Below are 23,133 nucleotides of genomic sequence, written 5' to 3'. Positions count from 1 at the left end.
TTTTTTCGGTCCCCTATTTTTGGACCATTACACTCCAGATTATCCACAGACCATGGGATTTAAGCCCTGCCAGACTTGGCACAGGTTTTTATCCCCATAGCGATGAGCATTTGAGCTGCCTTTGCTGCCGTGGGGACACCCACATCCCATCACAGTGTAAGGTCTGTATGGGATTTAAGGCAGGTCTCAAAGGAGAGACTGAAGCTCCTTGTAAGGAATGCTCACTAGCTTCAGTGGGGGGGGGGGGGAGCGTCCACTTCCCACCTCACACGTTGGCATCAACTTCCTGGGCTACTCCACTGGCTGTTGCAGCTCCAGCTGCATTTTCAGAAGCTAGGATATCAAGGAAGAAGCAGCCCCATAGATCACCCCATAAATCTCACTCTAATGAGACCTCAGGTCCACTCAAAGGGTACAGCTGAGGCTCTGTCTGATTCAGGTACCGGGTCACTGATACTGCACAAGAAGCAGCAGGTGGAGAGGTTATCTAGTACAGGGGTCTCTAAACTTTTTGAATCACGCACCCCCTGGGCCAGCTCTGGGAAAGGAAAAAAAAAAAAAAAAGAAGAGCTGCCGCCGGCATGCCACTGAAGACGGAATGGGGAGAGCCGAGCTGCCGCCGGCATGCCGCCAAAGAATCAAAGGTCCAAGAGCGCTGCTGCTGCCATGCCGGCGGTGCTTCTTTGGCGGTGCTCCTCCTGCCGCGCACCCCCAGGGATGGTCTTGCGCACCCCCTGGGGTGCGCGCACCTCACTTTGGAGACCACTGATCTAGTAGACAGCACAGGGAGCCCTCTACGTCAGTACTTACAGAACCCTCTTGGCCCCGAGATGCCCACAGCCTCCTACTTGTACTCCAGTTCCTCCACCTTCACTGCATCAGAGCTCTGAGGTCAGAGAATTTCCTCCACAAGCCTCTCTGGTACCATGCTCACCATTTTGGCACCGACCTCTTCTCCAGACCCTGATACTGACTTAAGACTTCTGAGGAACCAGATGGAGGGAAACTCACAGCCATCAACAAACATGTCTTCATCTCCAATAAGGCAGTAGTGCCCCTACTACCCTCTTTTGCCGATGACTTTTGGCCCGTCCAAGACCCCATGAAATGCCTGGCAGAATCCCTCCAGATCCTGTTAGAGAAGCTTCAGGAGTCTCAGCACTCCTTGGTACACATTGTAAATGTCACCCCTCAGATGCAATCACCCTCCTAACTAATGAGGCTCTGTTATTATCTGCTTTTACAGTCTGGCAAACACCTATCATAATCCAGCCTGCCTCTTAGCAGCCATCCAGAAGAACACACTCTGCAGATAACTGCAGAAGATTACAAAGCACCACCCAACACAGACATTGGGTTTGGTGTGAATTTAGGGAGCAGTATTTCCCAAACCACAGGAGGGATATTGCTCTACCACTACTATATGCATTATTCCAAGAGGATACAGTGCAAACCCAGAGATGCAGGTTTGCATCTTGCTTTTAAGCAACATCTCAGATAAAATCCAAAAGCTGAGACCATCCACTTAGTAATATTCACAGTTGCTTTAGCAACTGGTGCTGGAAAAACAATAGGAAGCAAATGCAAGGCTAGTCAAGGGGCCTTGCTTGGCAAATGAGTTGCTAGGGTGATCTTTGCAACGTGAGAGCAAGAAAGATGTACGTGTGTGTATGTACGTGTGATTAATTATATAATTGAAATAACTGTAATGGAAAAACAAACCCTGACTTTGCGTGTGCATGCTGTGGGCCCAGGTGACACTGGTGGGTTATTGTGATAGCGTCTTTCAAACACACCAAGCCCTGGTGAACACTCTTCAAATCTTTCTCTTGTCCCTGGGAGAGCTGCTTGCTGACTTTCTATGTGCGCAATGTTCAGCATTCGATTTTTATTTAAATCATGATTCTCAGATATAAAGGGGGCAGAGATATCCATTTTTATCTCTGATTATCCAAGCACACATCAAAGCTTCTGCAATGCAGTAACTCTCCAAGGACTTTTGATAGCGAAAGGATGTTTTCCTGGTCACCATAGAGAGTACAATGTGAAACATCCTGTCCGAAGCATGATAAGACATCAGAAGGAGAAGAGACGGATGGGGGGGGGAGGGTAGATGAGGGATAGCTAGTGTGTTTTAATGACTCATGTAAGTCAGGGATGAGATATTAATTATTTCTTCAGAAGTTAAGGACCGCTCAGGATTCCAGCCAAGCAGACATCTGAAGAAGAAACATCCTGTACACTAGGCCTGGTCATCACAGCCTATTTGATAGCAACATATTGTGTGGGCTGGATATCTCCATTTCTGTCATAGCAGAAATATGTGTGAAATGAAAGTGTGTGTCTCTTTCCTCCTAGCCACAGGGGGTCAGACATAGTGTCTATGGGAGTCCAGATTCAGTGCTAGCCACCCCAGCACATTTTACAGGTACTTCCTTCTTGAATGTTCAATTCTGATTCATTTCTAGACATCCTGGAGTTGTTTAGCCAGGCTGGGTGTACGTGTACCCCATGCTAGCAAGCTAGGAAGTTTCCTGATATTTTATCCTGGAAATCTTCACTCACATGCAGCACAGTCCTGCTTTGATTATGTTCCCTCAGGGGTGTCTAAGAAACAAGCCAGACAAATTATTTCCCTTCCTGTGGTTCTATCCCATTATAGACCAAATGCCTTCTGGGCCCCAGTCTTTTGCCCTAGCCGTGATGGCACTGCACCATTATAAATACTCGTAAACTATTGGTCACACCTCATGCACTTTTATTCTTTTAATTGCTTGGCAGCTACCAGCACTGCTGTTCATGACAGAAGAGTGCAGCTAAGAACAAGCCTCGAGATCACAGAGCTCCATGCAAACAGGGTTTGTTCCCACCCTCTCCCCCCAGGAAGTGGAAAGCACAGCCAAAACGGCCAGGTCTGCGAGGCCACTTGTGACAGTACTGAGACAGACAATGGGGTGTTAGCACAGGAACAGTGTAAGTGTGTAGCAGGCAATGCTCCCAGGCTCATTGGGTACAGAGGAATATTAATACCAATTGAAATCACATTCGTTTAAACACTGTGCTTTCCCTACATGGTGACAACTAAAGCAACCCAACCAAGACTGACCTCAGCAGCTTTTCTATGGTTGTCATCATTCTCTAGCATGCGGACGTCCACTCCGAGGCAGCGAAGGTGGCGCCCAAGTCCCTGCAGCATGTTATCACAGACCACGCTGAACTCCTTCGGGGAGATAGAAGGAGGGGGGCTCAAGGCCGCCATGCCAATCACTTTGGTTTGCTACAGAAAAAAGAGACATTCAGGATTGACTGAAGTTTGTTTATTGTAGTTCAAATGTCTGCTGCCTGGAAAGTCCCCTGAGATACCAACCCATCTTTGGGAGGCTGTATTAATGTAGCAGGTAACCTATTCAGGATACTTGGGGCTACAACCCCAAACCAGCCTCCAATGCTCAGCTTTGCTTCTAGTATCTTTAAAATTAATAGGCTGGGTTGCTTGAAAGACATATTTACAGTCTGTAGGTGGTGACAGTACTTAGAACAGGGAACTGCTACAAGATCCGTTATTATATGCAGTATTGCTGCTGTAGAAGAACTCGGGGTCACCAAATGAAATAGGCAACAAGTTTAAAATGAACAAAAGGAAGTATTTCTTCACACAGCACACAGTCAACCTGTGGAACTCCTTGACAGAGGATGCTGTGAAGGCCAAGTCCATAGTAGGCTTGAAAAAAGAACTAGATGAGTTCATGGGGGATAGGTCCATCAATGCCTATTAGCCAGCATTGGCACGGCTGCAAAACCATGCTCTGAAGTCTCCCAGGCCTCTGTGTGCCAGAAGCTGGGAATGGGCGACAGGGGATGGATCACTTGGTGATAAAGTGTTCTGTTTATTCCCTTTAAAGTGTCTGGCATTGGCCACCATCAGAAGACAGGATACTGGTCTGACCCAGTATGGCCATTCTTATTTTCTTATCTCATATACCAGTGGGTGGTCGCTGTGAGTAAATGCTCACTTTTCAACGGTGACACAGTATGAAGATATTTACACTGTTAACTCTATGTTGCTGCCTTTTCTCAAAGAGACTTGAAGCTCTCTGGGGCAGGGCTTCTCCCACTTCGTACTTGTGCAATGCCCAGCACAACAGAGCCCGGATCTCAGTGAGTCCCTGGACACTACTGTAATAAACATTAACAATAGTCACTTAACTAATTAATTGGATTGTAGAGGTGACAATGATGGATCCTGTGTTCACAAGCCTGTAAAACTTATTGTGGCAACCTTTGCAGCAATAACCCAGATATATTTAATTTACAATATTCCCATTAGTTTAGGATGGCTAATAAATTTTGCTGAAAAATCTTGTATGCAAATAGAAAGATGCTAACATCAATGGCAACTTGCTATGTTGTTTGTATTTCTAAATGACATTTTCCAACGGAGGAAATAAATGCACTGACCTATGCAGGGAACCTTGTGTTTAACCCCACTAGTGCCAGTACTCATTTCCCCAGTGAAATAGGAAAGTGAGAAGGATTTTTGGTAACCCAGGACTAGAGAAGGGCCTGCAGACAGGCTTGAGAGACATGGCTAATAGCCTGCTTGAGAGGTGAGGCCACTGTATACTTTGAAGAGATTGGGAGCAATGTATAGTTCTTTGAAGATGTTTACAAACCTGCTTGGAAGGCGATGGCATTTCTTGTTGATTCAGCTGCTTCTTTGCCCTGGGTTTTGTGGTAGGTTTACCCACCAGGCTCTCAGTGAGATCTGAACACAGACCAAAGCCTAACGGATCCTCACACAGTTTCTTATACACCTCCAGCAAGCAGTACGCATCAGAAGCTACAAAACAGAATATGCCCATCAGTTTGGCTTTGACCAAAATAGAAAGAGAGGCTTTTGTGATGAAAATAAGAGGGACTTCACCTATACAAATGCGACTACATCCAATCGCCCTTGGTAGCTGCACATATCTAGCACTGTATCTTACAGTCTTGTATAGATTCAGTAAACATAATAATCAAACAGGCTTTGACCCAGAATCCCATTTCATCAATCCAGAACTAGCACAAATGTGGTATCTTTCCCCTCACAGAATTCAAAGAGACGGAGCCACTCTCAGCCTGACACAAAGAAGCTGCAACTCCCACTGCTTGAGACGTTCAATTCTAACTTGAGGATTTAGCCATGCAGCTCCCATTCATTTCAATGGAAGTTGTGTGACAAAATCTCCTAGTCAGTTATGCAAATCTCAAACACTGACCTGAGTGGGAGTTGCCCCTGCTTACAGAAGGACTGAATTTAACACTGGGCTGGTACTGTTTTACCACGCCATGGAGTTCCGCTGTCTCACTGTGACTCATCTCTGGATTTATACCTACAGTTCACATTGACCTGCCTGGACCAAGGCCCCTATAGTATAGCTCCAAACGCCATCCATGCCCAATTCAGTGCATCCTTGTGACATACGGACATAATAGTGGTTTCCCAGAAAAGCCATGTGCAGTGAAACGAGGCAGAAGGAAGTGGACTTTTTTTTCCTTTTCAACTATTCAGAGGAGTTTCCATTGAGATTATATTTCATCAGAGTAATTTGACTGGTAAAGAAATTCTTTTATCAAAGAAACAATGATTCATTGAACAGCTTATGCTCCAGCCATTATAAATAGGTCCATAAAAGGACAAACAAAACATGTGCTGGCTTCTTTGAACAGGAACTAATCTGCAAAGCCATTTTCCCCTCTGCTAGTTAACATTTTTTCCGCATCTACACATCTAATGAAATGCGGGCCCATGACAGAGCTGTCCATAGCACCTTGCTCTACAGTTACATGCTAACCAGACCTGCATAGAGGATTTGTTCCTCCCGCAGTGGCCGTTTCTCCCAGTTGGAGAGCTGCTCAGTTTTATTAAGAGGTTTCCCCAGGACATGCTGCACCAGCAGACTGAGCCCTCTTTCTGGCTGCCTGAATCCTCTGTCTCCACAGCTCTTCTCCTGTGACAGTACGTCAACTTGAAAGCTGCTCTTCCTCCAGCATTTCTGTAACTGAAGGGGAAGAGAAAGATGCAAAACAAACAGATTTCAAAACAGATCCTGAAAATGTTGCAGTGGGGTGGAAAGTACAATCAAGGCATGTGGTCAGGGAGTAACCCTAATGTAATCACCTTTCACTTCAGTAAAGGTACACACAGCCCTGCTATCTCAGACAAGGGCTGGCATGGCAAACTGGATACCCGAACAGATATTGGATATTTGCTAGACAAACACACTTGTTGGAAGTGAACTTGGTTTCAAAGCCTGGAAGGGAAACAACAGCCTAGTTTGACTGCATCATACCTGGAGCGCTTTTTTGAATGTTTTTATTTCAAACTTTTTATTAAAGCAAAGTTACAATAAAATGTTAACAAACTACATTGTACATTACCTATTACTTAGTCAGGATCAAGTTCATATTCAAAGAACCTGGCTAAAGATTATGGCTTGCTGACTGTGGAGCCCTCCTCCTCTGAGTATGCTAAAAAGGGTGACCAAATTTCTCCTGGAGCATTTTTCTAAAACGTTAAGAAGTTGGGTCAGGGAGTGTCTCTTCTCACGCATTTGTAGAGCAACCAGAGCAGAAAGTCCCTGAGCCAACTGAGCCCACTGGGCACTAACGCAATACAAATAATAAAGAAATAATAACCACAGAACCCCAGCATCTTCCTCCCCATTCTGTTTTTTCTGAGCTAATGTGTTAAACAGAAACGGTGCCCCAGGATTAGAGCAAACAATGTCAATTATGAAATGTCCCTCACTCAGTCTGGATAGAACTAAGGCTGTGACTACCTGTGGACACTAGAGTTTCCCCAGCACTTCCTGAGTTATGACAACAATCCCAGGAGTTTGGCTAAATCCCAACCTACCTCCTTAAATTCCCCCTGCAGTTTCAAACAGATGTAATTTTTCATTTTCTTACTAAAATTACTGCATGCTGCTACATAGCTACTGAGTTCTAACCTAGAGCCAGCTGCATTTCAGTAGCAGATGAATGCAAATCCTGTACTGCACTGAGTCTACAGCTCCACGCTCTTAATAAGGAGCTGTCTATTAAATCCATAACAACTCTATGGACACTACCAAATGCTAGAATAATGAAACTTTTATAAGTTAAAGATCATTCTGCAAGAATTTGCTCATAGCAAGTATGAGTGTAATGGCTGTGTTCAAAAAGCTTCTCTTGGTGAATGGACCTCTGGCTCCATTTTAGTTCCTTTCATAAAGGTAAAGTGGAGAGCTATTAAAATGCCCAGCTATGTCTTTTTAGCTAATCAAAACTGAATGCTTGTGTCTCTCTCTAAAGAATTACATCACCCTAGGAACTAGAGATGGAAAAGACCTATTAGGTCATCTAGCCATCTCCCTGCCAGTATAGGATGCAGAAAGACAATGCTGTGAAATAATGACAGTTATCTTCCAGTACAGTCAAGAGAAGGCATTTTCCAAATCTTCAGATTCCCATTCTTACTTGTTTATCTACTGCAAGCAGATCCACTATGCCTTGCACCTGCTTATCCATTTCTTTAAAAGCAGAGCACGTAGCAGCTAGGCTGTGCAGGTCTCCGGACATCCCATAACCTGCAGAGACAAAGCCTCAAATCACACAGATAGAAAAATGAGTTCTGGTGCATGGCAGGCTAACCTGAAAGCTCTGGGTTCTGGTTCCAGGTGTGCTAACCCAGAAATATATCAGTTCTGGTATTGGGTGGGTTAATCCAGAGAGCTATGGGTTCTAGTAGCAGATGAGCTAACCCAGAGAGCTATGGGGTTCTGGTTCCATGTGGGCTAACTTGGAAAGCTCTGGGTTCTGGTACTGGGGGCTCTCTTAATTAACCTGGTTTGATTTCTGGTACCGAGTGGGCTAACCCCAAGCGTCGTGGGTCCTGGTACTGGGTGGACTAACACAGGGAGTTGTGGGTTCTGGTATGGAGCAGGCTAACCCAAACAGATATTTGTTCTGATACCAGATGGGTTAACCCACAGACTTGTAGTTTCTGGTGTGGGGCATGCAGTGGTGGAAGCTGTTCACCCTGCTGCCTGCCATGGCAGCCATCTAATATAGAGGGCTCCCAAAGCGATAAGAGAAGAATGTTCTAAGAGCCTGTTCTAACTGGGCTACATTACACCCAACTGGGGAAGGCCCCATGCATAGAGGGCAGGGAAGATGAAGTTCCTGTTGTTCCTATGTATGTGAAGTAGTGAGAAAGGCTGACAGTTCCTGCAGTGGAAAGCAGAGCATAGGGGAAAGCTTAAGTTACCTAGTTTAATTATGTTTGGATCTGAGAAGAGGGTCTGGACAAAGTGAGAAAGCTCCTCCATCTCATCTGGCTTGAGGAGCTGCAACAAATCCAGGAGGAACACCTGCTCCTCGATAGCAATCTGCATCACCGAGACGCGTGGCTTTCCCACCACTCCAAATGAGGGCCTCCACTCCATGTCGATGCCAACAACCTGGCCGGGCTGCAGCACATACAAAAGGCTTTCTTTACTCAGGGCTTGTCTACATGGGACATAGACTGGAACAGCAATTGTGGAACAGCTCCCTGGCTGGACACTTTACTCTGGACTAAGAGTGACTTTATTGCAGAATAATTACTCGGTTTTGGAAGTGCACTAATTATTGTGAATAAACTGGATTTTATCCAGATTACAGTGTCCCATGAGAAGTTTTTCCTGATAGCTCAGGATGAGCAAACTTTTTGGCCCAAGGGCCACATCTGGGTATGGAAATTGTATGGTGGGCCATGAATGCTCATGAAATTGGGGGTTGGGGCATGGGAGGGGTTCAGGGGTGCAGGCTCTGGACGGCACACATGGAGTGGCCTCCAACCCTGCTCCCCGGCTGGAGCATGGGAGCAGGACAAGCCCCAGACCTCGCTCCACACTGGGAGCTCGAGGGCCAGATTAAACTGGTTGGAGGGCCAGATGTGGCCCGGGGGCTGTAGTTTGCCCACCCCTGCGATAGCTTATTCCACAATAGCTATTCCAGTCAATCTCCAAGCCCACAGGCCTCAGAGATTTCCTCAGAAAGTGCCAGGCATGCTCCTGCTGTTCCTGGCATAGGTTGACATGTATTTGATGATGAAGGTCACAAATATTCTGCCCCATGTTACATAATTGACACTAAAAAACCAACAGCAGAGAGATGCTTACCTGCAGCACCTTCTCCCTCCACCTCAGTATCCCTTCCCATGTCTGCAGAAAGTGAATGTTCTCCCTGGGAATGGGGATCTGGTAATAACCCTCCTTCCTATCCTCTTCATAGTCATCCACTGTGCTCTCAGCATCTTCTACCCTGCATAAAACAAGAGCCAGCAACTTTTAACAGGGCCATCCTAAGATTTCAGGGCCCAAGGGACATCAGAAAGTCTGTTCTTTCTGTTCCTTTCAGCCTTGACTCACCTTCTCTCCCTCCTCCCCTCCCCTAAAATCACCAAAAAACATCTAGTGCATGTGTAAGACAGAGATGGAAGCTTGGAGCACAAGCCCATTCCATCAATAACACATACACATTGGAAGTAGCCTCCAGACTAGAAAAGCCTCCCAAACCCAGAGTTCTCATCATGCATTACTCACACTCCATTCTCTTTCCCAGAACTGATATGACCTTAAAGCCAGCAAGTGAGCTCCGACTTCGAAGATAGCACATTGTAAGGACTCGACTTCCATCCCCTCACCATGAACCCAGGAACCCACTAGCTGGCATGGCCCCATGCACGTGGACAGGCTGGCTCTTACCTGCTTAGGGCCCAAACCAGAGCTTCAGTTTTCTCATTAGACAGGAACAGACAGAGAATAACAGGCTGTCCCACCTGCAGCAGGATTTCCACCCCTAGGGGCCATTGCCTCTGGCTCAAGTGGCCTCCTCTTCCATTGAGCTTAGAATGGGATGGCTCATAAAGGGTTCACTGACCTCTCCTTCCTAAGCCAGTTTCCCCCAGGCCTTTTTCTGTACAGCATCTACACATGTTATTCCCTCTGTTCTATGGAGCTGGACAGATAAAAGCCCCTAGAAGGTTTTCACACTACTCTACCACCTCCCTGCACTTTGGGGTCTAGGTGCTAAGAACAGTGGTAAGCTGAACTCACACCCAGACTGAGATTCCCCACCTGTTTCACTCTCCTACACTAAGACTTCAGGCAGTGCCCCAGAGAGGTGTAATGTGAGTGCATTACCACCCTGGCATTGTTAGGGAGATGCCTGCAGAAATGGGGTTTGTGAGTTATCATTGATTTCCTAGAACAGAATCTTACACAGCACGAGTTGGTTCTCCCCATACAGCAGAGGCTCTTGCAATAGCTTTGTAAATGCTGTAAAAGTTTTGTTCTTGTGAACCTTCCAGATGATGCAATCGAAGGAAAGTAAGAGTAAGAGAAAACCAGCTATTTTGTACGTATCATGAATTTCTGGCTAGTCTCTTTCCCACAGAGACTTTAAATGGTTTATTATTTGAGAAAATATTTACTAACCTTGTGTTTCGGGGACTGTGTGACTAATTTTGTAACATAGCAGCTTGGTGCTGTGCAAACATTCCCTCGCAGAGATGGTATGTGTGCACGGTGAAGTCAATATTTGTGTAAAATATTTAATGAAGGTATGAAATCTCATCTCTCCCAGAATATTCTGATCTGCACAGCTCAAGAGGAGCATGTGGTGGGACCAGCAGCAGAGGTGATGTCATCATTCATACTCTGTTACCATCTCTTTCCCTTGCAGCGTGAACGCCCTCTGTGGGAACCTGTTGCTGGACTATTTCAAGTGCTAAGAAAAGAGAAGTGGCTACATTTGGATCCAGGGCTGCATGGACTGCAAAGTACTTAACCATGGTGGGTTAGGATTCTTATCCTAGGAAGACTGAGGTACAGAGGGCTTCACTTACCCATCCAAATACACTGAGAATGGCAGAGCTGGCATATGCAGTTGAGGTTACTGACATGTTGAGTTCTGATGTTAGTTTCCTGCCACGGTGCATGCCCAGAGTTTGTGGCTCTCTCGCAGGCATGGTCCCCACCTGCCCGCTGTTTGGGGGCTTACCTTGTATGCAAAGAAAGGTAATGTGCTGCCAGTAAGGTACTGCCCCTCCCCGCCTTAGGGGCAGTCTCCTGCAGGCCCAGATTTCAGTGTCTCCTAAGCATAGCTGCTGTGCTTCCCTTTCCATTGGGCTCTGTGCCCTTTGCTGGCTGATGATGAGGTGGTGGCAGGCTATCATCTGTCTCCCTTGGCAGAGGCTAGCGGCTGCAGGACTGATAACTTTATGCAGTCCATGAGTCCCCAAGTGCAAGGCCTGCCATTGGGCCCAGGCTACTCAGTGACACAGCCCAGAGCTCTCCTGCTTTGTACTAAACATTCAGGGCCAGATCCTCTTCCTTGTACAAAGTCCATGTAAACGCATGGGGTGCTTGGGGGAAAGAATACCTCTTTCCTTGGCCGTAGTGGACAGGTAGAACCAGCAGCACCTTCTTGAGAGACCAGAGAACTGCAATAGCTTTGACTGAGGCTCTGCACACCTGCAGGAATCTGGCTGCTGCGACAATCTGGCTGGTGGACATGCATAGGAGCGTATGCATCCATGTGCCTCCTCCAGCTTGGCTCGTATCCAAAACACCTCCCCATGCTCTCATGGTTTAAGCCCCATGGAACACATTTTCACTGCAGATGGGAGTTGTGGACACCACTGCATGGATTCTCTGCATACTGCCTCCCTGCACAGCATAACCACACCAATTCTACTATTTTTTATATCCTACGTGCTAGAGAGAATGGGCAGGTTGTGCCCCTCAGGGGGCGACATCACAAGTATCATGCAACTTCTGGATTCTTTAAACTTAGTGCTCCCACCCTAAGATCTGGCTACTAGATGTTTTGCTGTTGATTGCCTCTGTCTGAAATACCTCATGTACACTGCCTGAAATAAGGGGGGTGGGGGGAGAATATACTCTGAGACATGAGTCAGGAAGGAAAGGCAAGATTCAAGAAAGAAGCAAAAAGAGGAGGAACACAAGACTAAGCAGCTCCTCAGCAGTTCGTTCTCAGATATTTGCACATGGATTCTTCAGAGTGTGGTGGATTTAACTGAACAGCTACTGGAGCTCAGACAATCATTTGCAGTAGGTCATTTATCCAAATGCAGCCTCTCTCTCTGCAGGCTGGGATTTCCCTCTATGAACTCAGCAGTCCAGTTTACTCAAACGGGGGCGAGAGGGAGGGGGGTAAGATTCTGTGTTGTGTCTCTAAGAAGTAAAGTACAGAACTCTCCTCCTGAGGGCACTTTAAGACACCTTTGTGTCTCCCAAATCCAAGCTGCTTTGGGGGCCAGAGCGGTCACTGGCATAATTCAGACATTTCTGAAATCGATATAATCCATGATATTTACCTCTCCTGGACCTTGAGTTTCTGAAGTTCATTGGCCACTCCGTAAGGCAGGGTATTCTCAGGTAAGCTATAGCGGAGAGCCCACCTGGCTGCTGTGTTCAGATCACAATAGCTGACTAGCAGTTGAATCAGCTGCTCTTGTAGCCATCGATTCTCCCCAACTGTGTTCTGCAAGGAAGCAAGAGTAACAGAATCTGTTGGTGCAGGTTCCATCTTCAGCGCATGACTATACATTTCCAAGGACAGGGTGCCCGAAGTGAGGAACTCTAGGGCCTGGACAGGAATTGGCAGCCTGAATTGACAGAGGAGGGAGCAAGAAATGAGCATGTACATGTCCTTCCCACTTTAGAAGTAACATTGTTTGAGCCCAGACTGCTTCGGCTTACTGTTCAGGCCTACTCTCCTCCCATGCGAATGGATTGCTCCTGGGAGACCATGTGACTAGGGCAATCCAGATCATCTGAAGACCATGGGCAGAGCAAAAAGAGGACATGTGCCAGCAGTGTACCAAAGGACAATGCAATTCAGACTGGGTGATGACCAGCATGTCCAGTTCATCTCACATACTGACAAAATAAAGCAGAGTCAGCTTAACAGCTGGCCAGACAGAGAGCAAAGGTCTCCAGAGTCTGTTAGCTGTTTGAAACAGGATTGGATTAAGGCGATCTGGGCCGAGGCATATCACTACACAGGGCCCACAGTGGCCTTACCAAGACACTTCCCCACTGGCAAAAGCATTGGGGGGGGGGCTCCCCTCCCAGAGAGGAATAGCAGGATGGGGCTCTTCCCCCCCACCTTGAAGCACCTGTGTAGGTGATTGGGCCTGCACTCTTCCCCTACAACACACAGAGGGTCCTACTGGGAGGCGTCAGCAAAGCCTCTCCCAGAGCAAAGGGCCTTGGGGTTAAATTGAGATGAATGGGACAATTCACCCCTCTCAGGGCTATTGTTTCAGGCTGTCTGAAAACTCCAGCAAATGTCACTGCATCAGCTCCAAGTCTTCAAGCTTTTCTTCACAACCACCAGGTCTAGAAACCCACTTAACAAATGAAAATGGCGACTTTGTTGTAATCACATGACTTCAGGAGCTGAGGCCCTTATAGAGCCAATACCTTATCCAACCCTGCTCATAAACATCCATTATCTGCTTGTGATAATTGCTAAGCTAAAGATGCTCTCAACATGCTAGCTGTATTTTAAAAATCCCTCTAACATTTCATTACAGTGATTCACAGCAAAAGGTGGAATATGAACCGCTTGTCTGTTACATAATGAATCCCAGTTTTGCACGCAGTAAATTAATTACTGAATTAAACGAGCATTGGCAAGGAACTGCCTATCTTCATAAACACCGCAAAATTTATGGGCCCCTTTCTGCTCTCCACTAACTACAGTCAAAGTGATTACTTTGTTGTATATTAGGAAGTGTGCTCAATTTTGCCATTATTTGAAACTTTTCTGTTGTTTCCTAACACAACTGGGTGCAATATCCCCAGTGTGCCAGCTGTATATGGGCTCCTATAGAGTTGCCATCTAAGCAATAGCTTCCATATGCCAGATGGTTTAAAGGATCAACTACGTACTAAGATATATGTGAGCAATGCATTGCCAAGGGAATCCTGCTGCAGACTGGCAGCACGTCTTGATGCTTCAGAACAAGACTGGGCATATACAACAAAAAGGGAACAGTTCAAGTTAGGACCACTTTGTCACCTTGCACTTGCTCTGCAGAAGCCATAGCCTTTCTCGGGATGTGGCATTTGGCTTCCAGAATCAGTACCACAGAGACAAAAAGGAGTCCGGTGGCACCTTAAAGCCAAACAGCTTTATTTAGGCATAAGCTTTTGTGGGTAAAAAATCCACTTCTTCAGATGCATGGAGTGAAAATTACAGATACAGGCATAAATACACTGGCACATGAAGAGAAGGGAGTTACCTTACAAGTGGAGAACCAGTACTGACAAGGCCAATTCAGTCAGGATGGATGTGGTCCACCCCCAATAATTGATGAGGAGGTGTCAAAAACAAGAGAGGGAAAACTGCTTTTGTAGTGAGCCAGCCACTCTCAGGATTATCTGGCTATTTGGACTCTCTCCTCAGACCCTACGCTACCAGTTCTCCTAGCTATCTTCGAGACACCACCAACTTCCTGAGGAAACTACAATGCATTGGTGATCTTCCTTAAAACACCATCCTGGCCACCATGGATGTAGAAGCTCTTTACACCAATATGCCACATGAGGATGGACTACAAGCGGTCAGGAACAGTATCCCTGATGAGGCCATGGTACACCTGGTGGCTGGGCTTTGTGACTTTGTCCTCACCCACAACCGTTTCAGATTTGGGGACAACTTATACCTTCAAGTCAGCGACACTGCTATGGGTACCTGCATGGCCTCATAGTATGCCAACATTTTTATGGAAGACTTAGAGCAACGCTTTCTCAGCTCTCATCCCCTAGCGCTTCTCCTCTACTTGCGCTGCATTGATGACATCTTCATTATATGGACCCATGGGAAGGAGGCCCTTGAAGAATTCCATCTGGATTTCAACAATTTCCACCCCACCATCAACCTCAGCCTGGACCACTCCAAACAAGAGATCCACTTCCTGGACACTACAGTGCAAATAAATGATGGTCACATAAACACCACCCTATATCGGAAACCTACTGACCGCTATACTTACCTACATGCCTTCACCTTCCATCCAGGACACATCACATGATCCACTGTCTAAAGCCAAGCCCTAAGATACAACCGCATGTGCTCCAATCCCTCAGACAGAGACAAACACCTACAAGATCTTTATCAAGCGTTCTTAAAACTACAATACCCACCTGGGGTAGTGAGGAAACAGACTGACAGAGCGAGACGAGTACCCAGAAGTCACCTACTGCAGGACAGACCCAACAGGGAAAATAACAGAACACCATGGCTAAAACCTCTCCAGCACATCATCAATGATCTACAACCTATCCTGGAAAATGATCCCTCACTCTCACAGACCTTGGGAAACAGACCAGTCCTTGCTTACAGACAGCCCCCCAACCTGAAGCAAATACTCACTACACACCACACCATGGAAACACTAATCTAGGAACCAATCCCTGTAACAAACCCTGTTGCCTACTCTATCCCCATATCTACTCTAGCAACACCATCAGAGGACCCAACCACATCAGCCACACCATCATGGGCTCATTCACCTGCACATCTACTAATGTGATATATGCCATCATGTGCCAGCAATGCCCCTCTGCCATGTACATTGGCCAAACCGGACAGTCTCTACTTAAAAGGATAAATGGACACAAATCAGACATCAGGAATGGTAACATTCAAAAGCCAGTAGGAGAAAACTTCAATCTCCCTGGACATGCAATAACAGATTTAAAAGTAGCTATTCTTCAACAAAAAGCCTTCAAAAACAGACTTCAAAGAGAAACTGCAGAGCTACAATTCATTTGCAAACTTAACACCATTATTTTGGGCTTGAATAGGGACTGGGAGTGGCTGGCTCACTACAAAAGCAATTTTCCCTCTCGTGGTATTGATACCTCCTCATCAATTATTGGGCGTGGATCACATCCACCCTGAATGAACTGGCCTTGTCAACACTGGTTCTCCCTTCTCTTCATGTGCCAGTATATTTATGCCTGTATCTGTAATTTTCACTCCATGCATCTGAAGAAGTGGGTTTTTTACCCACGAAAGCTTATGCCTAAATAAAGCTGTTAGTCTTTAAGGTGCCACCGGATTCCTCATTGTTTTTGTGGATACAGACCAACACAGCTACCCCTCTGATACTTAGTACCATAGTGAGAACATCAGCAGAATGGCATTCTTATTGTGAGAAGAACGAGGAGTACTTGTGGCACCTTAGAGACTAACAAATTTATTTGGGCATAAGCTTTGGTGGGGTAAAACCCACTTCATCAGATGCATGCAGTGGAAAATACAGTAGGAAGATATATATTTATTTTGTGGGTTTTAGCCCACGAAAGCTTATGCCCAAATAAATTTGTTAGTCTCTAAGGTGCCACAAGTATTCCTTGTTCTTTTTGCTGATACAGACTAATACGGCTACCACTCTGAAACCTGATCCGTATTGTGGTGATACTACATGCCTCTCTTTGTAACTGCAGACATGGAGGTTGTACCGAAGAACAAAAATACCGTACAAATGGCCATATTCTATAGACCTGGTCAAAGTTTTGCCAGTATGGCTCTGTCAGTTACGAGTGTGAAAAGTGCCAAAATAGCTAAGCCAGCAAAAGCCCTAGTGTTTTGCCAATATAGCTTATTTTGTTCGGGGAATTGGTATAAGTTATACTGGCAGAAGAATTGTTACGCCAATATACGCTGCACCTCCACTATAAGAGTTTGTTGGAATAGCTATACTGGCAAACCCTGTCCAGTGTAGACAAGGCCACAGGAGCTAAATGTACAGACATGCATTTTTTAAGAAAGCGCCATGTTCCTTCTGCACATTCACCAAAGATCCCTGCCCAGTAGCATAGCTGCTCCTAAACTGTATTTGCAGGGTTGGAATTCATTCCCAGGGATTCTCTGCACCTTGCTTTTTCACCCAGGACATGTGCAAACAAAGTCTGAACCCGTGGAATGCTGCTGGAGCCATCGGGCCTCATTCTTGAGATTCTTTGAGCAAGGAAAAGGTGAGAAGTTGTCTTCAAAGCAGACAGTCCTGCTTCAGATCAGGAAATAAATCTGCTGATGGCCCAAAGTCAGAAAAGGAAAAAGAAAAACACAGAGATGCAAAGAAGATAGTGATTGGGAAAAAAGAAGAGGAAGAATCATGTTTGCAGGTGGCAAACATGAGTTAGGACAGATAGCTGCATGAAGCCAACTTCATTGCAAGTATCACTGTCTAAACTCGTGTTGCATTTCCGTGGTTCTGCCAAATGGTGAAGCTTTTTTTCCCTCATGACAGCATCATTATTTTCAACTCTGTTGCTAAGGTGAAGGGGAGACATCCAGGAGGAGACAGAAGTGAGACAGGTGTAAGAGGAGATGGGAGGTGGGGAGATTAGCAGGCAAGGAAAGTCAGTGTCTATCCTGGGGTAAAAGAAGGAGAGGTTATTAGAGGGGAAAGTGATGGAGGAGGAGGAGGTGGGAGATTACAGCCGGTTTTGCAGTCTTCTCTTTGAAATGTCTGCATATTTCTGCACAGAAAGGAGGAGGGTAGGATCTTGGAGAGGGAAAAATAGGTAATGGGGATCATAGGAGCTGTACTCCTCATGGCTGGAGAAGCAGCGCTGCGTGGCAAGAGATAGGGGTGACCATGATCAAAAGGGAGAAAATAATCCTCTAATGATCATGCACATGGGAAACAAATCTGAATAAAACTGGAAAGAGCAGCAATGAACCTGACAGGACTAGCCTTCACATAGGTCAGTTCCAGAACCCACTGAAATAATGGGAGTCTTTCCATGGACCAGCATGGCTATTGGATCTGGCTCCTATTCACTACATGGAAGACCGATCCTGTCATAAAGTGATTACTTCTGTGGCCTCATATCCATGACTTTTTCTGATTTAGCTATTTGTAATAACTCATTTCCCCCTCCACACCTTCCCTACTAAGCATGCCAGTCTGGATGCTTTGTCCATCTCCCATCTCTGTGCCTTCTTCTATGGCACCTTATGCAATGTGGCCTTGCTTCAGGAAAGCACTGAAGTATGTTTTTCAGTGCTTTCCTGAATTAGGACCTGAATCTCTTCCCTGTCCTGGTGTGCCAAGACACTTCCTTATTCTCATTTAAAGTCCCTCCTGAACACTCACTTCTTTTGCAATGAATTAATAACACAGTAAAACTACAAAGTTAGTCCTTCCTCTGGGTTTCCCAGCATCTGTCCTGTCATCTCTCTGTCCGACTTTCACAAAGTAACTCTTTGGACCAGGGACTGCCTTTACTTTGCACATAGTCCGTACTTAATAGATAAATATTATTGTTTCAGTGATCTACATCTGGGAGAGATGATGGGTTTTTTTGAACTGTAACAGAATTAATCTTTTAGCCACAACAGTGGCTCTTGAGAAAAGTTAAATTTCCTCAGAGATATTACATTTTGAATCTGTGTAAAATGGAAAATAGCTTTGGTCAACAGAAAAAATGCATTTGCTGCAAAACTAACTATTCCACAGAGGGCAAAAGCTTGCAAATGAATGACTTAGCAGGAGGCTATAATGGGGATATTTTGTCCCCAGAATGGCATGTGAACTGATGGAGATGGGAACATACCTCCTGGATGACATTTGCCATTACACAAATATTTCAGTTTCTGTAAATGAAAACTTTTGAAGAGAAAATAGGTATTTTCCCATGGGTCCATTAGCAAACCAGACTACAATGGATCTGTTCTGATTAACGTCAACAACAACCTGCTCCACTGTTCCTCCGAGCAAGAGAAAATTATACATCAGCAAGGCATGTTTACATCCCTTTCAGATTCCTAGACATATCATCCTACCCGTAATCCACAGCCACACACAAAAATTCCTTACACCACCATTATGAATCACATACTTGCAAAATCTCACTGTCAGAAATGAGGCAAATAAGTGTTCCATAGTACAGCAGGAATTGATGACATCATTGTATGGCAAAGTCATTTCAGAAACAATTGCAAGAGTAATCTAGTTACAGTGGCACCACTGCCCCTCAGAATGATCCCAGGGGGTAAACTGAAGAAACATGCAGTATCATTCTGCCCTGGGGAGCGATGGGAAGGGAGCAAGAATACTGGCTGCAGCGTTTTCTCTCTGCAGGACATTTGCTGCTGAGGGCAGCCTTCACACAGGCCTTGGGGATGAGTGTTGGGACATACCTTGCTGCTGGAAATAGGAACAGCAGCATGAACCTCCCAGCTCATAACCAGAATTCCACATATTCAAAGCACTTTGTAATAAAACTGAGGAATCCTCATAACCCCTCTGTGAGGCAGGTCCATCATCATTAGTATCATTATTTCACAAAGGGGGAAACAAAGGTGGATGGGAAAGTCATTTGCTCAAAGCCTCTCAGGGAGTCATCAGCAAAGCCACAATTAGAACTCAGGAGCATCTACTTCCCTAGTCTGTGCCTGTTAGACCTCACCTGGAGGACTGTGTCCAATTTTGGTCGCCAATGGACAAAAAGGATATAGGAAAACTGGAGAGCATCCGGATGCAAGCAACAAAGATGATCAGAGGAACGGAATGCAAGCCATACGAGCAAAGGCTGAAGGAACTGGTATGTTTAGTTTGGAGAAGAGGAGATTAAGGGGAGACATGAGAGCAGTCTTCAAATAATTGAAAGGCTGCCAGAAAAAAGATGGAGAAAAGTTGTTCTCTCTTGCCACAGAGGGCAGGACAAGAGGCACTGGGTTCAAACTACAGCACAGCGGATTTAGATAAAATCTCAGCAAAAACTTCCTGTCAGAACAGTAGGACAATGGCACAGACGCCTAGGGAGGTTGTGGAAGCTCCTTCACTCTAAGCTCTTTTCAAAAGGAGGCTGGAGAGCCATCTGTCTTGGATGTTTTTAGACACAACAAATCCTGCATCTCGGCAGGGGGTTAGACTAGATGACCCTTGTGGCCCCTTCTAAGCCTACGATTCCTCCAGACTACACTGCCTCCCTAGCTGTACTCTCCTCCAGACCAAGCCCCTCAAACAGCAGATCACACCCTTAGGGAATGTGTGAGATGGTTCATTAGCCAGCCCTCCAGTGTCACCAGACTAGTCAGCAGAGAACTTGTCCACCTGCTTGTGTGTTAGGGAATAAGGTTCCCGATATCACCTCCCTCCCCAGAGCCAGCACACTACCCAGGAGAGGGTAGGAGTTACCTCTACAAGAGCAAAAGTGCTTACAAAGACTAACAGACTGCTCCATTATTAAATGGACCAGATTTCAAAGGAATCATACAGCTCCAGAGCCCACCTTCCATACTTTCTCAGAACAGTTACGAAATGTTGAGGCCAAGAATCACTATACTTATCTCAGCCCTGGGTCCTGCATCTTCCACCAGCAGACAGACTTCAACAATATCCACTGACAAATTCAGGAGCCCTTTCAAACAGGAATCTCAAATACCAAAGATAAAAGAATCTGCCCTGACATCCTTGTAATACATGGCAAAGAATCCTAGAATTTAGGAGACATTTAAGTCTCCTACAACATTCAACTGACAATATTTCAAATAAGCAACATGTTCTCACCCTTACCACTATCGCAACAAAAACATCTGTAAATTCTCAGGTATAAGTAATTCAAAAACTATTCCATTTGTTAAGCCAAAGAAATTTATTTTGTGCTTCTTGTATTGTTTCTAAGATCCACCACCTTTTGGCACAAGCCCCTGCCACCCCCCGCAGACCAAACTCCCTTCGTTCTTAGCATTAGAAGTCGGCGTTTGGTACTGCAGGCGCAGCATGCTGAAGAATCAGAGAGGGCAGTGCAGAGTGGGGAAAAAAACTGGCAGCATGTGATGTCCAGAAGAAGAAAGAGGAGAACTCATGTACCCGCAATGCAGACAGAGGTAAGAGACCATTTTCAGGTACCATGGTGGAGAATGGTTTGGAAGAGTCATCTGAGGGAAGGGATCAGAAGGAGACCCCCCATCGACTGGAAGGCATGGGATGCATTCCCTAGAGATGGGGGTTCCATGACCATCACTCCCAAAAGGAGGAGGCGGGTGGTGGTGGTCAGGGACTTTCTCCTAAGGGGGACAGAGTCATCCATCTGCCATCCAGACCGGGAAACTCGAGACGTGCGCTGCTTGCCTGGAGCTAGAATTCAGAATGTGACAGAGCGTCTGCTGAGACTAATCACGCCGCCAGACCACTACCCCTTCCTACTTCTCCACATGGGCACCAATGATACTGTCAAGAATGACCGTGAGCAGGTCACTGCAGACTATGTGGCTCTGGGAAGAAGGATAAAGGAGGTGCAAGTCAGGTTCTCATCCATCCTCCTTGTTGAAGACGACAACCTAGGTAAGGACCATCGAATTGTGGAGGTAAATGCCTAGTTGCGCAGGTGGTGTCGGAGAGAGGGCTTTGCATTCTTCGACCATGGGATGTTGTTCCAGGAAGAAGGATTGCTCGGAGGAGATGGGATCCACCTAACTAAGAGAGGGAAGAGCATCTTCGCAGGCAGGCTTGCTAACCTAGTGAGGAGGGCTTTAAACTAGGTTTGCCAGGAGATGGAGACCTAAGCCCTGAGGTAAGTGGAGAAGTGGGGTACCGTGAGGAAACACAAGGAGGAGGATGCAACAGCGGAGGCCTCCTGATTCATACTGAGAAAATAGGGCAATCAGCTAGTTATCTTAAGTGCCTGTACACGAACACAAGATGCCTGGGAAGCAACCAGGAAAAAATGGAAGTCCTGACAAAGTCAAGAAACTAAGATGTGATTGCAACAACAGAGACTTGGTGGGGTAACTCACATGACTGGAGCACTGTCATGGATGGGTATAAACTGTTCAGGAAGGAAAAGCGGGGGAGAAAAGGTGGAGGAGTTGCACTGAATGTAAGGGAGTGGTATGATTGCTCAGAACTCCAGTATGAATCTGTAGACAAGCCTGTTGAGAGTCTTTGGGTTAAGTTTAGAAGCAAGACCAATAAGGGTGGTGTCATGGTAGGCGTCTGCTCTTGACCACGAGACCAGGACGATGACGTAGACGAGGCTTTCTTTGGACAACTAACCTAAGTTTCCAGATCACAGGCCCCAGTTCTCATGGGAGACTTCAATCACCCTGGCATCTGCTAGGAGAGCAATACAACAGTGCACTGACAATCCAGGAAGTTTTTGGAGAGTGTTGGGGACAATTTCCTGGTGCGAGTGCTGGAGGAACCAACTAGGGGCCATGCTCCTCTTGATCTGCTGCTCACAAACAGGGAAGAATTGGAAGGGGACGTAGAAGTGAGTGGCAACCTGGGCAGCAGTGACCTTGAGATGGTCATGTTCAGTACACTGACAAAAGGAAGAAAGGAGAGCAGCAGAATATTGACCCTGGACTTCAGAAAAGTAGGCTTTGATTCCCTCAGGCAACTGATGGACAGGATCCCCTGGGAGGCTCATATGAGGAGGAAAGGAGTCCAGGAGACTCCAGGAGGAGGCTATATTTTAAAGAAGCCTTATTGAGGGCGCAAGAACAAACCATTCTGATGTGCAGAAAGAATAGCAAATATGGCAGGAGACCAGCTTGGCTTAACAGAGAAATCTTCGGTGAGCTTAAACACAAAAAGGAAGCTTACAAGAAGTGGACACAGATGACTAGGGAGGAGTATAAAAATATTGCTTGAGCATGCAGGGATGTAATCAGGAAGACCAAAGCACAATTGGAGTTGCAGCTAGCAAGGGATGCGAAGGGTAACAAGAAGGGTTTCTACAGGTATGTTAGGTTTCAGAGTAGCAGCTGTGTTAGTCTGTATTCGCAAAAAGAAAAGGAGTACTTGTGGCACCTTAGAGACTAACAAATTTATTAGAGCATAAGCTTTCGTGAGCTACAGCTCATCCGATGAAGTAAGCTGTAGCTCACGAAAGCTTATGCTCTAATAAATTTGTTAGTCTCTAAGGTGCCACAAGTACTCCTTTTCTTTTTACAGGTATGTTAGCAACAAGAAGGTGGTCAGGGAAAGCGTGGGACCCTTACTGAATGAGGGAGGCAACATAGTGGCAGATGATGTGGAAAAAGCTGAAGTACTCAATGCTTTTT

The 23,133-nt window shown here is 45.9% G+C and overlaps 1 protein-coding gene and 1 long non-coding RNA gene across 10 annotated transcripts in view; one reads left to right on the top strand and one right to left on the bottom strand.

Moving 5' to 3' along the window:
• EXD3 (exonuclease 3'-5' domain containing 3) overlaps positions 1–23,133 on the bottom strand; it is a 585,677-nt gene that overhangs the window by 317,941 nt on the left and 244,603 nt on the right. For all 9 annotated transcript variants that reach the window (XM_038374189.2, XM_038374190.2, XM_043498834.1 and 6 more), the window contains 7 exons: positions 12,410–12,576; positions 9,189–9,330; positions 8,294–8,495; positions 7,504–7,613; positions 5,843–6,044; positions 4,674–4,840; positions 3,107–3,277 (listed from right to left, as the gene is read on the bottom strand). In XM_038374189.2, the coding sequence (XP_038230117.1) occupies positions 3,107–3,277; positions 4,674–4,840; positions 5,843–6,044; positions 7,504–7,613; positions 8,294–8,495; positions 9,189–9,330; positions 12,410–12,576 (1,161 nt within the window). The remainder of the gene's footprint in view (positions 1–3,106; positions 3,278–4,673; positions 4,841–5,842; positions 6,045–7,503; positions 7,614–8,293; positions 8,496–9,188; positions 9,331–12,409; positions 12,577–23,133) is intronic.
• Positions 500–21,727, top strand: LOC122456894. The gene is made up of 3 exons (XR_006276052.1): positions 500–773; positions 19,536–19,541; positions 21,717–21,727. It is a non-coding gene; the product is annotated as an uncharacterized LOC122456894 (long non-coding RNA).

This window comes from Dermochelys coriacea, chromosome 16, assembly GCF_009764565.3.
Source record: "Dermochelys coriacea isolate rDerCor1 chromosome 16, rDerCor1.pri.v4, whole genome shotgun sequence".
NCBI classification, from domain to species: Eukaryota; Metazoa; Chordata; order Testudines; family Dermochelyidae; genus Dermochelys; species Dermochelys coriacea.
The sequence above is the reverse complement of the archived record's forward strand: the minus strand, read 5'-3'. Positions and strand labels throughout refer to the sequence as shown.